At 34.7% G+C, this 14,780-nt stretch overlaps 1 protein-coding gene across 2 annotated transcripts in view; it reads left to right on the top strand.

Moving 5' to 3' along the window:
- Window positions 1-14,780, top strand: part of Ipo8 (importin 8) — a 72,906-nt gene that overhangs the window by 13,966 nt on the left and 44,160 nt on the right. For both annotated transcript variants that reach the window (XM_046435894.2, XM_058576427.1), the window contains 7 exons: window positions 33-189; window positions 6,161-6,319; window positions 7,725-7,881; window positions 10,374-10,463; window positions 11,880-11,974; window positions 12,887-12,971; window positions 13,423-13,557. In XM_046435894.2, the coding sequence (XP_046291850.1) occupies window positions 33-189; window positions 6,161-6,319; window positions 7,725-7,881; window positions 10,374-10,463; window positions 11,880-11,974; window positions 12,887-12,971; window positions 13,423-13,557 (878 nt within the window). The remainder of the gene's footprint in view (window positions 1-32; window positions 190-6,160; window positions 6,320-7,724; window positions 7,882-10,373; window positions 10,464-11,879; window positions 11,975-12,886; window positions 12,972-13,422; window positions 13,558-14,780) is intronic.

Below are 14,780 nucleotides of genomic sequence, written 5' to 3'. Positions count from 1 at the left end.
CTAACACATTAACATTCTTTTCCCAAACACAGCTGCCATCTACCTAAAGAACATGGTGACCCAGTATTGGCCAGATCGAGAACCTCCACCAGGAGAAGCAATATTTCCCTTCAATATTCATGAAAATGACCGCCAACAAATACGTGATAACATTGTGGAAGGGATAATTCGATCACCAGATTTAGTGAGGTATGTTGTGTTTTATCTGTGTAAGTACTAGGGAACATGAAATATTTGGATCTGGGGATGAGAGCGGTGAGTTTGTTTTTTTCTTAAAAAAGGTAAATAAGAAAGATGGACACTCAAGGAGTATTATCTAACTTATGTCTTTGCCTTTATAATTCTTTGCCTCAAAATATTTTGGAAAAGATTTAGTTGTCATAAGTTGCCCCCCAAAAAAGTAAGGTAAAAATCAAACTTAACTAAAATGATCGTGTAAATTCTTGTGAAGTAAATAACCTATGTTGTTAGTAATAATCTCTTCTTTCTTTTATATTTGCTTTCCTTTTCTTTGATATAAGGGATTGATTCTGGGAATTTTCTTTTTTTCTCTTTTTCCTTTTCTTTTTGGTACTTGGGATTGAAGCCAGGAGTGCTGAACTACATCCCCAGCTTTTTAAAATATTTTATTTAGAGACAAGGTCTCACTAAATTGCTTAGTGCCTTGCTAAGTTGCTGAGGCTATCTTTGAATTTGTGATCTTCCTGCCTCAGCCTACCAAGCCGCTGGGGTTACACTGTGCCCAGCCAATTCTGGGAATTTTAATCTACTGTTATTTTAATTCTTTACCTATGTTTTTATTCATGTTTTAAATGAACTAAATGTCTTTTCCTGCAGCAAAGAAAGAATAGTCAATATAAACTACAAAAGTTAATGCCAGTTTTTTAGATTCATAGATTAGATTAGATGCTGTAGAGAGCACTGCCCAATAGAACTTTCTGCAGTAATAGAAGTGTTCTTTGTCCAAACTGTCCAGTATTTAGCCATGTGACTTGCCTTTTGAGCACTTGAAAATGTGGCTAGTATAACTGAGGAACTGCATTTTAAATTTCATTTAATTTTGATGTATTTAAAGTGTGTATATGTAGTTAGTGACTGTTCTGTTAAGCAACAAAGCCAATGAGTCATACAGTTTTTGCAGTCTTAGGTTGAGATTTTTTTCTTTTTTCTTACAGTGCTAGAGATTGAACCCAGAGCCTTGTGCATGCTAACTCTACCACTGAGTTACACTCCCAGCCCCAAGTTTTGCAGTCTTAACCCATTAAGTCCCAAGTTTCCAATTCTGCAAATATAGTAAATATTCAAATATCATTTACCATAGTGTTATATTTGTTGCTCAATTTATTAGTTTTTATAGTTTCACATTTGGAATAATGGAACAAAAATGGATTAAAGTAGTAGAAACAGATTTACTCCAACATATGAGCTAGTTATTTTCTTTTAAAAATGGTGGACAAGGGGCTGAGATTGTAGCTCAATGGTAAAGTGCTTGCCTCGCACGTGTGAGGCACTGGGTTCAATCCTCAGTGCCACATAAAAATACATAAAGATACTGTGTGTTCATCTACATGTAAATAAATATTAAAAAAAAAAAAAATGTTGGGCAAGCCAGACGTAGTGGTGCATGCCTGTTATCCAAGCTGTTGGGGAGCCTGAGGCAAGAGGATTGTAAGTTTGAGGCCAACCTTGGCCACTTAGAAATTCTATCTCAAAGTGAAAAATAAGGGGTGCAGGTGTAGCTCAGTGGTGAAAGGTCTCTGGGTTCAGTCTCCAGTATAAAAGAGAAAAAAAAAAAAAAAGAAAAAAAGGAAGCAAACAGATTAAACAGTGGTAAGGGAATGAAATTGTTTAACTTTAGCCCTGAGCGTCTAACAGAAATTATGATATAGGCAATGGGAAAGGAGGTAAATAAGAGAGTTAACAGTAACAGGAAGAACAAACATTGAACCATTTGTGCAGTTATTTTGTTAAGAGGAGAAAATAGATGTGCTAATTGATGAAAATCATCATGATTCTCATTGGTTGCCAGTCATGGCCCTGATAACCCTGCAATATCATCACGTATCCATTTTTTTGTCAAAATGCTTACATTATCTGATCTACCTGAATCTTCTAATGGTTTTACATAGTAACATGAAGGATGGCCTTTCATAGTCATTCTTTGGCTTGGAATGAGAAAGAACTGAGAGGTCAACCAAAGATGATTTTTTTTTTTCTTGTTTTGTGGTGTTGCTGGTTGAATCCAGGGCCCTTGCGTGCTAGGCAAGCTCTCTCACTGAGCTACAACCCCAGCTCTGAAGATGAAATTTTTTGGAGGTGGGGGTGTACCAGGGATTGAACTCAGGGGCACTCAACCACTGAGCCCCATCCCCAGCCCTATTTTGTATTTTATGAGACAGGGTCCCATTGACTTGCTTAGTGCCTTGGCTGGCTTTGAACTCACTATGCTCCTGCCTCAGCCTCCCCAGATGCTGGGATTACAGGCATGCACCGTTGTGCCTGGCTCCTTGAAGATGAGATTTTTAAGAAATTAAAAGTGTCAGTTTTATTACATACAAATATGACCTATTTGTAAGGACTGTTGCTAGTGACATGAGAAGGCCTCCTGTTATGAAAGTTCTTTGTGGCTTTGCTCCTTCTGTCTTTAAGGCTTAATTGTAATCACCCTGAAGACATATTTTCTTCCAGTTCTCCAGTTTTATTTAAAAGTATTGCAAAGAAAATTTCAAATAGATTTGGTAGCACAAGAAAAAGCCTTTTTTTTTTTTTTTTTTTTAAATTTACTGGTTTCTGGGAATCCAAGTTAGCAGCTATTGAACTGAACATTTTTTCTTTTGTATCATAGACTCCTAATCTGCCAGACCAATTTTTTAACCATTTGCAAATTGTATGTAAGAACAAATTTAGTGATAATGTTTTTGTTTTTTTTTAAGAGAGTTTTTTTTTTCTGTTTTTTTTAATTGGTTGTTCAAAACATTACAAAGCTCTTGACATATTTCATACATTTGATTCAAGTGGGTTTTGAACTCCCAATTTTACCCCAAATACAGATTGCAGAATCACGTCGGTTACACATCCACATTTTTACATAATGCCCTATTAGTAACTGTTGTATTCTGCTACCTTTCCTATCCTCTACTATCTCCCCTCCCCTCCCCTCCCATCTTCTCTCTCTACCCCATCTACTGTAATTCATTTCTCTCCTTGTTTATTTTCCCATTCCCCTCACAACCTCTTATATGTAATTTTGTATAACCATGCGGGTCTCCCTCTATTACCATGCAATTTCCCTCTTCTCTCCCTTTCCCTCCCACCTCATGTATCTGTTTAATGTTAATCTTTTCTTCCGGCTCTTCCTCCCTGCTTTGTTCTTAGTTGCTCTCATTATATCAAAGAAGACATTTGGTATTTGTTTTTTAGGGATTGGCTAGCTTCACTAAGCATAATCTGCTCTAGTGCCATCCATTTCCCTGCAAATTCTATTATTTTGTCATTTTTTAGTGCTGTATAATACTCCATTGTGTATAAATGCCACATTTTTTTATCCATTCATCTATTGAAGGGCATCTGGGTTGGTTCCACAGTCTAGCAATTGTGAATTGTGCTGCTATGAACATTGATGTAGCAGTATCCCTGTAGTACGTTCTTTTAAGGTCTTCAGGGAGTAGTCCGAGAAGGGCAATAGCTGGGTCAAATGGTGGTTCCATTCCCAGCTTTCCCAGGAATCTCCATACTGCTTTCCAAATTGGCCGCACCAGTTTGCAGTCCCACCAGCAATGTACAAGAGTACCCTTTTCCCCACATCTTCTCCAGCACTTGTTGTTTGACTTCATAATGGCTGCCAATCTTACTGGAGTGAGATGGTATCTTAGGGTGGTTTTGATTTGCATTTCTCTGACTGCTAGTGATGGTGAGCATTTTTTCATGTACTTGTTGATTGATTGTATGTCCTCCTCTGAGAAGTGTCTGTTTAGGTCTTTGGCCCATTTGTTGATTGGGTTATTTGTTTTCTTATTGTTTAATTTTTTGAGTTCTTTGTATACTCTGGATATTAGGGCTCTATTTGAAGTGTGAGGAGTAAAAATTTGTTCCCATGATGTAGGCTCTCTATTTACCTCTCTTATTGTTTCTCTTGCTGAGAAAAAACTTTTCAGTTTAAGTAAGTCCCATTTGTTGATTCTTGTTATTAACTTTTGTGCTATGGGTGTCCTATTAAGGAATTTGGAGCCCGACCCCACAATATGTAGATCGGAGCCAACTTTTTCTTCTATCAGACGCAGAGTCTCTGATTTGATATCTAGGTCCTTGATCCACTTTGAGTTAACTTTTGTGCATGGCGAGAGGAGGGGATTCAGTTTCATTTTGTTGCATATGGATTTCCAGTTTTCCCAACACCATTTGTTGAAGATGCTATCCTTCCTCCATTGCATGCTTTTAGCTCCTTTATAAAATATAAGATATTTGTAGCTTTGTGGATTAGTCTCTGTGTCCTCTATTCTGTACCATTGGTCCACCCGCCTGTTTTGGTACCAGTACCATGCTGTTTTTGTTACTATTGCTCTGTAATATAGTTTTAAATCCGGTATTGCTATACCACCTGATTCATTTTTTTTTTAAAATATTTATTTTTTAGTTTTCGGCGGACACAACAACATCTTTGTTTGTATGTGGTACTGAGGATTGAACCCGGGCCGCATGCATGCCAGGCGAGCGCGCTACAGCTTGAGCCACATCCCCGGCCCCTAGTGATAATGTTGATAGTTTCTAGAAGCCACATTTTTTCCCTTATTTTAAATCTCTATTATGATTGAGAGCCTATTGAGGAAGTGATCACTGAACTAATTGTTGAGACAACATCTTTTATCACTTTATGGTTTCATCAAAGGGATAGTCTCTTTTTCTGTTTTGTATCTTTTCTGTTGCTTTCTAAATTTATTTATTTGGAGACGGCTCTTAGCTTTCCTCTTCAGAAATTGCCTGGCTAATGCATGTTTTTTTCTTATACTCAGAGTACAAGATTAGTATCTCAGCTGCTTTGACGAGTGCAGTACTCACTGCTGGTTGTGAACTGATGAGGGATGAGTGTTCAATGTTTTGGTTCATTGAGATGCTTCCCATAGTTTTGTAAACCTCCATTTAACTTACTTTTACCATCTGCAAACTAGGTCTATCTAGTTGAAATGATGAACTATTTTCTCTCCTCATTCCTTTTAGGATTTGGTAACCAAAATATAAAATACAGCATGCTGAGAAATCTTACAAAGCTGAGGTAGATTCATTGTTTTGAAATTTTTATGAGTTCTTTTTTTTTGGTACTGGGATTTAACCCAGGGATACTTTACTATTGAGCTACATACCCAGCCCTTTTTTATTTTTTATTTTGAGGCAGGGTCTCACTAAATTGCTGAGGCTGATCTCCAACTTGTAATTCCCCTACCTTAGTCTCCTGAGTTGCTGGGATTACAGGCATGTACTACTGTGCTTGGCCTTACAAATTTATTTTTAAGTTCATATTTTAAAAAGCTGTCTTTAAAATAAGACACTTTGAAAGGCTTCATTCATTTTCATTCTGTTTATTTTCAGTAAATTGAGCTACTGAGGAATTTTTTTTTTAAAAACAAACCTATTTTGTTGATTCTCTGCCAGCACATAGAGTATCTTTTATTTATTTATTTATTTTGTTTTAGGTGGACACAGTATCTTTATTTTACATTTATGTGGTGCTGAGGATTGAACCCAGTGCCTTGTGCATGCTAGGCGAGCACTCTACCAATGAGCCACAACCCCAGCCCCAGGAATTTTTTTTTTTTTTTTTAGGACTACTGTTTTCCTTCCTACTCCACATATAATGCAGCCTCATGCCACATTACACCATTTTGATCAACCATATATATGATGATAGGTCCCATAAAATTACATTATTTAGTTATATAGCCGTCTTAAGTTTATAAAAAGTCCACTCTGTGTTGTTCCCAAAGCTGTGAATTTGATAATTTATGCATTTTTCATAACATTACCCATGGTGGTAAGTTATGTGTGACTGTGACTACATAATGGGCAAATAGGAGCTGGAGAACTTTTATGTAAAATATTAACGGTCCTTGATACATTATACTTCTAACTACTTGTATTTTTTACCTTTTTCCCTCTTACCTTACAGAATTCAGTTAACAATGTGTCTCCGTGTCATCATTAAGCATGATTTTCCTGGTCACTGGCCAGCAGTAGTAGACAAGATAAACTTTTACTTACAATCGCAGAACAGTGGAAGCTGGCTTGGCAGTTTGTTATGTCTTTACCAACTGGTGAAGACTTATGAGTAAGTTGATTTCTCTTGGCTGAAGAGAACAGTCTTGTGTCACTTGGGATTGATTTGCGTAGAGTGGTCTGCTGTGGGTGTTCTGTAAAACCAGGTTAATTTGGAAAATGTTGGGTTAAATATAGTTAAGCATGTTAATTTACTGCAGTTATTCAAAGCCACTTTAGTCTTTAATGTATATTGCTAATTTCTAATGCAGATATAATATGCAGTGCTTCTCAAACATTTATTAACAGTTTTACTTGGAGACTCTAAATTTTTTTCCTTAACATTTGTCTTCTCAGGAGCATATTATGAAATAAGTCAAATCAGATACCTTTCTGGATGTAAGAATGAAAATGTTAAAGTTTCTTTGGGGATATTCTTCTCCCATAAAAGTTGTTTGAGAGGTAGAGGACTAGGATCACATTTAATAGTATTTTCTGATTTAAAAGAGGATTTCTGCTTTTGCATTCAAAATCTTATTATTTCCCTTCTTTTAAAATATTTAATGTGCCTCAACACACAACTAAATGAGTCAGGGTCACTCCAGGTAAATTGGTTTGGCACTGAATAATCCCACAGACACAGAAAGTATGTTTTTCTGATTGCTCCTTGGCCCCAGCTCCCACAAAGGAAGCAATAGAGGCAGACAAAAGAAAGAGAATACTCCTGAGACCATCCTGTTTATTGAGGGGAAGACAGTCAAGAAAGTTCAACCCAAATAAGGTATGGGATTGGGTTTCAGGAGGTTGCTTGGTGATGTCTTATGGTCATCAGATTGACATCTTGGAAGGCCACACACATATCAGGTGCTGTGTGGGATCAAAGGAGGAGCGAGTGAAAAGGACACACAACCCATTCAGAACAGCAGCATCAGTCCAGTCCCCTCCAGTGCTCAAATGCTCATAGCTCACACACACAGCCCATGGCTGACTCATGAAATTAGTTCAGACTCTTATTTGTACAATTTTTATAGAATATTTTAGATTTTTAGCAATTAAAGTGATCTAAGAGCAGCTAAATTTGTAAGTTATTTTTACTTCTCAATTTAGGATAATAAGAAAAAATTTCCCCATATTATGAGTGCCTATATAAACTAGCTTTTCAACTTCTATTTTATAGAATTGTGATTTAATAAAAATGACTGTAGATACTAGAAAAATTTAAGAATTAGTATTAGTCTTGGATGCTTTTATTAAAAATAAGCCTTAATTTTTTTTAGAAAGATTTTAGGTATTTTGCTTAGAACAGGGACATACTCCCAAAGTTTATTCCAACAATCCAAACAGAAAGTGTAAGCCAAAAAAAATTTTTGGGGAGGGGTTTGTTTTATGTTGTTAACAAATATTTTTCATTCATTGTTTATAGTTCTTTGGGGAAGAGGGTACATTATTTTTCATTCTTTTTGTCTTTGCTCATGTAGATATAAGAAAGCAGAAGAAAGAGAACCTCTTATAGCAGCAATGCAGATATTTCTGCCACGTATTCAGCAGCAAATCATGCAGCTCCTTCCTGATTCCTCCCATTATTCTGTATTACTACAGAAACAGATTCTCAAAATCTTTTATGCTCTTGTTCAGGTAAGTTTCTACTGCAGAAGCCAAAAATGAGGTCTTGTATTTCTTCCTCACGTGTGGAAAATGCTCAGAGTCAGTTATTATTAAAAATTATTATATATTTTCATATATATTTCTTTTAAAAAGAAATATGAGAAACAGGATCACAGAAGTTAACAGAGGTGAGATTCAGTGTCTGTGCTTCCATTCCAGTGTCTGAAGCTCCAGGTCAGTAAGAACCAACACATTACTTTCCCACAAACTTTTAGTAGACATTTCTCCCCAAAGCATAGTTATGATTATAAGAAAAGAGTAAGGAAAATAAGAATAGAGTCCTTCTTTTATTGGAAAATCATATTTATGATAATTTCTCTGTCTTCCACCAACCTAAAGCTAACCAAGATTCGGTGGCTCATTTTTCTTGATTCAAAATTTTCTTTTTTCATATCTGAAAGCTATAAGGGCTACTAATGTGGGAATGAAAAAAATTATAAGACAGACATGTAATGTATTTAAAATATAAAAGTATTTAACAATAAATCCTTGAAAGGCTTGGGTAAATGAGGTCTGGTTGGGGAAGAATCCTTGTTGTCACCCTAAATAATGTATTGATTAGTGAATTGAAGCTCTAATACATGTTTTTAGTTAAATTCCTCATGATACTAGGATAGTTTTGTTGAACTTGAGAGGCAGGACAGTTTATTCTTGGCACTGTTTCAGAACATTTCATTTCAATATAGATTTATAGTTATATTGAAGTCTCATCTTTAAAACTGTCTGTGTAGGGGGTATTACTGGCAATTGAACCCAGGACCTTGGGTATGCCAGGCAAGCACTCTACCACTTAGCTACACCCTCAGCCTTACATCTTTTAAACTTTTACTAAAGACAGTCTGAGCCAGACTTTTGTTTTTCAGGTCAGCCTTTTTGAGGGATTGAGAGAGGAAAGAAAAGGAGGCAAATCTGAGAAGAGATAAGAACTAGAAAATTAGAAAAGTATATTCCTCTACCTTTTTTTTTTTTTTTTTTTTTTTTTTAAATAGAATAGGGAAGGAAGATGCATGATGCCTCTACTTATCGAAGATCTGTTTTGAAATCTTTCTCAGGAGGATCACTTTACTTTGAGGCAAATTTTTTGTTCAGTGAGACGTTTTGCCATTAGATTTGATAATAACCCTTTTGTTTAGGACCAAACTTGACTTTCTTATTGGGAGAAACATAGCTAGGAATTGAGCAGTAAGATAAAGACTGACCAAATCATTTTTCCTAAGGCCTGTTGTTATTGATTTGCCAATGGGGCAAAATCTAAATTTTTTTCTCTCAACCTATACATGCTAAAAACCTAAAAAATAGGTAAATACCCTCAACACTTTTAACCATTTTGGTAATCTGTTAATGTACTAATATAATATGTTCCTTTGAAAGCAAAAAATTTCAAAGCATTGAGGGACACAGTTGCAATAATAATGTAACTAAAAAGTGACTGACAATATGGAAAGAGGCAGAGGAATATTTTTTAAAAGTCTGTACAATGAGATTGATTTTGTCTGAGTAGCATTTATTTGTATGGGTACTTGGATATTTCATACATTCCAGAGAAATCACCATTCTTTGCTTAACTCTCAGCCTGGTCCTCCTCTGCACCCTAATTCAAGTCTGAATGCATCCTCAGGGCATTTTGAATAAAGTGTGTACTGAATGTAGCCTATAAAATTCTTCATCCCTCCACCTTTATCTTTACCACTTCTACGTGTGTGTGTGTGTGTGTGTGTGTGTTTTCTCCAATTAGACTGTAAGCTTGTGAGGGCAATGACTATCTTACTTACTATGTCCTTAGCACATTTTGGAATAAACATGGAGGCACTGTCCCTCCTCTCCTACAGCTCACAATGTAGCAGGAAGACAAGTGCCTGCTTCAAAGTGGACTGTGGTTATTATGTCACAGTGTAGATGAGAGTAACTAAAAAATAGTTTCATGAGTGTTCAGTAAGGTAAAGATTATCATTAAAATGGTTGAAATTAAAAGTTTGACACGCAAAGGGATAAACAGTAAAAATCACTTACCTGGAATATAAATTCTAGTTAAAAGTATAGGTCCATAGGTAAGCTTCTCACAGTTATGTAGGTCCTGTTTTATTTACTTTTACCATCTATAGACTACGTTTGTCCATTTGAAATGATATAGTGTTGCTGAATAAATAAGAGCTTAATTAAAATTTTTTTTCAAAATTATACATAATTTAAAAGTTTACTTTTTCTTTTTGCTGGTGCTGGGTGTTGAACCCAGGGCCTTGTGCATGCTAGTCAAGCACTCTACCAACTGAGCTATATCCCTAGCGTAGACATATACTTACACATCTAATTCAAGTTAATTTTAGGTTAAATCATATGAAATTGCTATTTTAATGCTTAAAAATTAGCTATTTTACATATTTTTAACCTTTTAGAATAGATAAAATTGCTGATTTTTATGGTAAATGGGAATTCTTCTTTATGTTGTTGTTCTGTTTTTCCAGTATGCATTGCCTCTTCAGTTGGTGAATAACCAAACCATGACAACATGGATGGAGATCTTCCGAACTATTATTGACAGGACAGTCCCTCCTGTAAGATAGGGGTGTTCTGAGAAAAAAATGGGCAGTCTTGGGTTTGGAGTACTTGTGTTGGGCTAATTCATTATCCTATCCTGCTATTTGAAAAAAGAAAATTGCTACTATAATAATATTAATTAATTAAATAATCATTTTTAGAAAGCTCAGAAGCAAAAATAATGAAATAGCTAATTCTACTAAATATGGTAAAAACCATTTTTAAAACTTGGTATTCCTCTAGCCTTTTTTCTCTGCATCTATATACAATAGTTTATGAATAAAAAATAGTACTTGTATATACTATTTTGAAGTTCATTTTGGCCTAAAATTTAATATATATATATATATATATATATATTTTTTTTTTTTTTGATTATGAATGTTTTATACTTCATTTTTGTCAGATGCTTTTAGTGTTTTAAATATGAGAACACAGTTAAATTTTTGTGCACGTGCACAATTATTTTCTCTAGAAAAATTTCTAAAAGTGTTTAGGCTTTTGACACATCTTACGAAATGATTTCCAGAAAGGGCACCCTGATTTATACTTTAATAAACAGTGGCTGAAGATGCCTATTATGAGTATACACTGAATTCTAAGTTTGCCTATTTCATATGTCTCTTCTTTTGATTTGCAGTGAGAGTATTTCTGCATCTGTCAAATTAACCCCTCACTCCCCAATGTATTTTTTCTTTTGCTGTTCTTAGGGTTGAACTCAGGGGTCCTTTACAGTGAGACACATCCCCAGCCCTTTTTGAATTTTGAAACAAGGTCTCACTAAGTTGCCTAGGCTGGCCTCAAACTTGTGATACTTCTGCCTCAGCTTCCTGAGTTGCTGGGATTACTACATTTGGCTTAATTTTTTGTATTTTTACATTTAAGCTGGTCTTAAAGTGTACAATATTCTTTCCATTGTTCTTATCTTTGGTGTATATGTGTGTGCTAGGAATAAACGTAGGTCTTACATATGCTAACTATACTTTCTACCACTAAGCTATATCCCTAGTTTTATTCTCTTTAATTTGAAACATAGTATATAAAGGTTTAATTAAAGTACATGTATAGATGCTCAAATTTTAGTATGTAAAATTTTGTGAGCATCACTCAGATTAAAATGTGGAGGCTTTTTGTTATCTCAAGAGTTTTATCAAGGGATCATGATGTTTATATTTTGTTGTCTACTTATTTGGCCCTATTGAAGATAGTAGATAATGTGAACAATGGCATTGACTATGAAATTTGCTTATTTAATTCCTACCTAGCAATCTATAAAGAATGCTTGTAGAGCAATCTATAAAGAATGCTTGTAGAGCAATCTAACTACACATTTAATATGACTTAATCTATACCAAGACTTATTCTGTTTTTGTTAGTCACATAAATCCTTTTATTATGCAGACATTTAATCTGGGTGATTTTTGCCCTCTCAGGAGACTCTGCAAATTGATGAAGATGATAGACCAGAACTAGTATGGTGGAAGTGTAAAAAGTGGGCTCTGCATATTGTAGCTCGTCTCTTTGAACGGTAATTTTCTGTTTATTACATTTAGCTTGTACAGTCAGTATAATAAAAGTGGATACTTCCCTTCTTGCTCTGCAGTTTATAATTATATGTCTTCAAAACCACAGAGGGCAAAAAGTCACCCTTGGTTTAAAGTGGCTTAATTGCGATCATTGGCTTTGAGATCATAATGAGGTAGGGAGCCTTCTCTGGCTCTTTTCTTTTATTCTGTGAAAAACATGGAAAAATAACATTATTCAGTCCATTAGAAATATCCAGGAATTATGTAAGAAGGTGCATGGCTATCAAGCTCCATTAGAAAGTAAAATTTAATTTTAAGAGCATTTATTGGGGAGATAGGGAAGAATGAAGGAACTTCGGATTGTGCAGAGGGCAATGAGGGGAGGGAAAGGGCTGTGGGGATGGGAAGGATGGTGTAATGAGATGGACATTATTACCCTACATATGTGTATGATTACACTACTGGAGTGACTCTGCACCATGTATAGCCAGATGAATGAAAAGTTGTACTTCATTTGTGTACAATGTGTCAAAATGCATACTACTGTAATGTATAAATCATTAGAACAAATTAAAAAATTTTTAAAAAAGAACATTTATTGAGAGAAATTTATTACATGTCAGATAAACATTTTATGGAAAGAAAATTATTACATGTCAGATAAGCATTTTTTAGTCCTACCATTAGTTCTGTAGGAACTCTTGATTTAGAAGGTAAAAGCTTACATGTGAAATTTTAAGTATGGCTCAGAGTTTGAGCACAGCTCTTTATGATTTCATTTTGTGCCTTCTGAAAAAGAGGAATGTGTTAGTTTTGTTACAATAGAATGCATCGTTCAATGACTATATTTAAGCTAGTGAGCTTGCTTTGTTTTTAAACTTCATAGTATTTGAAAATTTTCTTTGAATTTTAAGGTATGGAAGCCCAGGAAATGTCACAAAAGAATATTTTGAATTTTCTGAATTCTTCTTGAAAACCTATGCAGTGGGAATTCAGCAGGTAATAAGCCTTCACTTTTAAAACAGAAAATTATTTCCATCTACTCAAAGGTGAATTATAGACATACTAATTCATTACATTATTTTTGTGGTAGTGGGGATTGAAGCTAGGGTGCTCTACCACTGAGCTGCATTTTTCTTAAAATAGAAGTCTTAATTTATTTCAAAGAGCCAACAATGGAATAGAAATTAGACTTAGTCTGAGTATTTCTGCAGGTTAGAAATAGGACAAATGCCTGGGAGTCACAGCAAGACAGCCTTTGATTCAGTATAACATGAATGTATCTAATAATTATAAATGCCTATGTGAGCTTTCTCACAAAATATTGATTTCCTCCTAAATCTATTATTTTTAATCTCTATGTATTTTGGATTTTGTTATGCCTAAAGTGCCCCATCTCTTTTAATTTTAAAGTTGTTTTCCCATATTTTCTCTTCCTATTTTCCTGTAGGTACTACTAAAAATTTTAGATCAATATAGACAGAAAGAGTATGTAGCCCCTCGTATTCTTCAGCAAGCATTCAACTATCTCAACCAAGGGGTTGTTCATTCTGTAACCTGGAAGCAGATGAAGCCGCACATACAGGTAAGTGTCATAGAGTAGTTCTCCAGAATCGTTCTCCAGTTAACTTAGGTTTCCCAGGTAAAAGGAGTGTTATTAATCCTGTATTTATATTTAGTATCTCTTTATTTCCATTAATAACTTCTTATAAGCACAATCTTACATCTGTTATGGACTTGGAAAAATTTAGTCATTTGAAAAGAGCGAGGCCTTTTATTTTGAGAGTTGGAAGACTTGGATTCAGTTGACTTTGTTTAAAATCTCATTTATCTCAGTTTCTCTTCTGTTGAGGCTCATAACATTTCTTATCTAAAGGTTACTAGGATCACAAATTTTGTGAGAAAGTATTTTGAAAACTCAGTTGGGCTCTACTAAGACAGTATTATTGTATAGAAAATAAAATCTGATATGTGGACCGTTTTTCTTTTATAGGTCTGAGCAGAAAAGTTTTTTATTTTCTTTAGATTAAGTTCTTCGGTAGAAGTTAACATTTTCTGTTTTTATACCAATTGTTTACTTAAGGTAGAATTCAGCATTATTACTTACACTACAAACGAGAGTAAAAAATTATGGGCCATTAATAAATAACTCACACATAAATAATCCTGGCTAATTCAAAAACATTAGGAGCTGAATCACCACTTCCCAACTATGAGTTCTTCAGTTCTGTAAGTTGGTATGTAACAAGAAAATAAATTGTTTCACTTTTCCTTTGTGTCCAGAATAGGATTTGGTTAGCATTCTGTTACTATTAGTTTTAAAAATATAGTATCTTGGGGCTGGGATTGTGGCTAAGTGGCAGAGTGCTTGCCTAGCATATGTGAGGCACTAGGTTCGATCCTCAGCACCATATATAAATAAATAAAATAGACGTCCATTGAGAACTGAGAAGTACTTTTAAAAAAATATATAGTATCTTGTAGAACTTGGCTGAGGATCTGTTTTGTCTTGGGCTTTTCTTGATTGGTAGGCTTTTGATGGCATTTTCTATTTCTTTTTTTTTAGTTGTTGATGAACTGTCTTTCTTTCTTTCTTTTTTCAATTTTACTTATTTTTTCAAAGAACCAACTTTTTGTTTTGTCAGTTTTTTTCAGTTGTTTCTTTCGTTTCAATTTCATTATTTTCTGCTCTGATTTTAGTTACTTCCTGTCTTCTATTTTTGGTGTTGAATTGTTCTTTTTCTGTGGCTTTGAGTTGTAATGTTAGGTAATTTATATGTTGACTTATTATTCTTTTAATGAATGAGC

Source organism: Marmota monax, unplaced genomic scaffold (genome assembly GCF_021218885.2).
Source record: "Marmota monax isolate L192 unplaced genomic scaffold, Marmota_monax_Labrador192_F-V1.1 WCK01_AAM20220418_F8-fsc00012, whole genome shotgun sequence".
Classification (NCBI taxonomy): domain Eukaryota; kingdom Metazoa; phylum Chordata; class Mammalia; order Rodentia; family Sciuridae; genus Marmota; species Marmota monax.
Note: the sequence above shows the minus strand (reverse complement) of the source record. Positions and strands in the feature narration are given on the sequence as shown.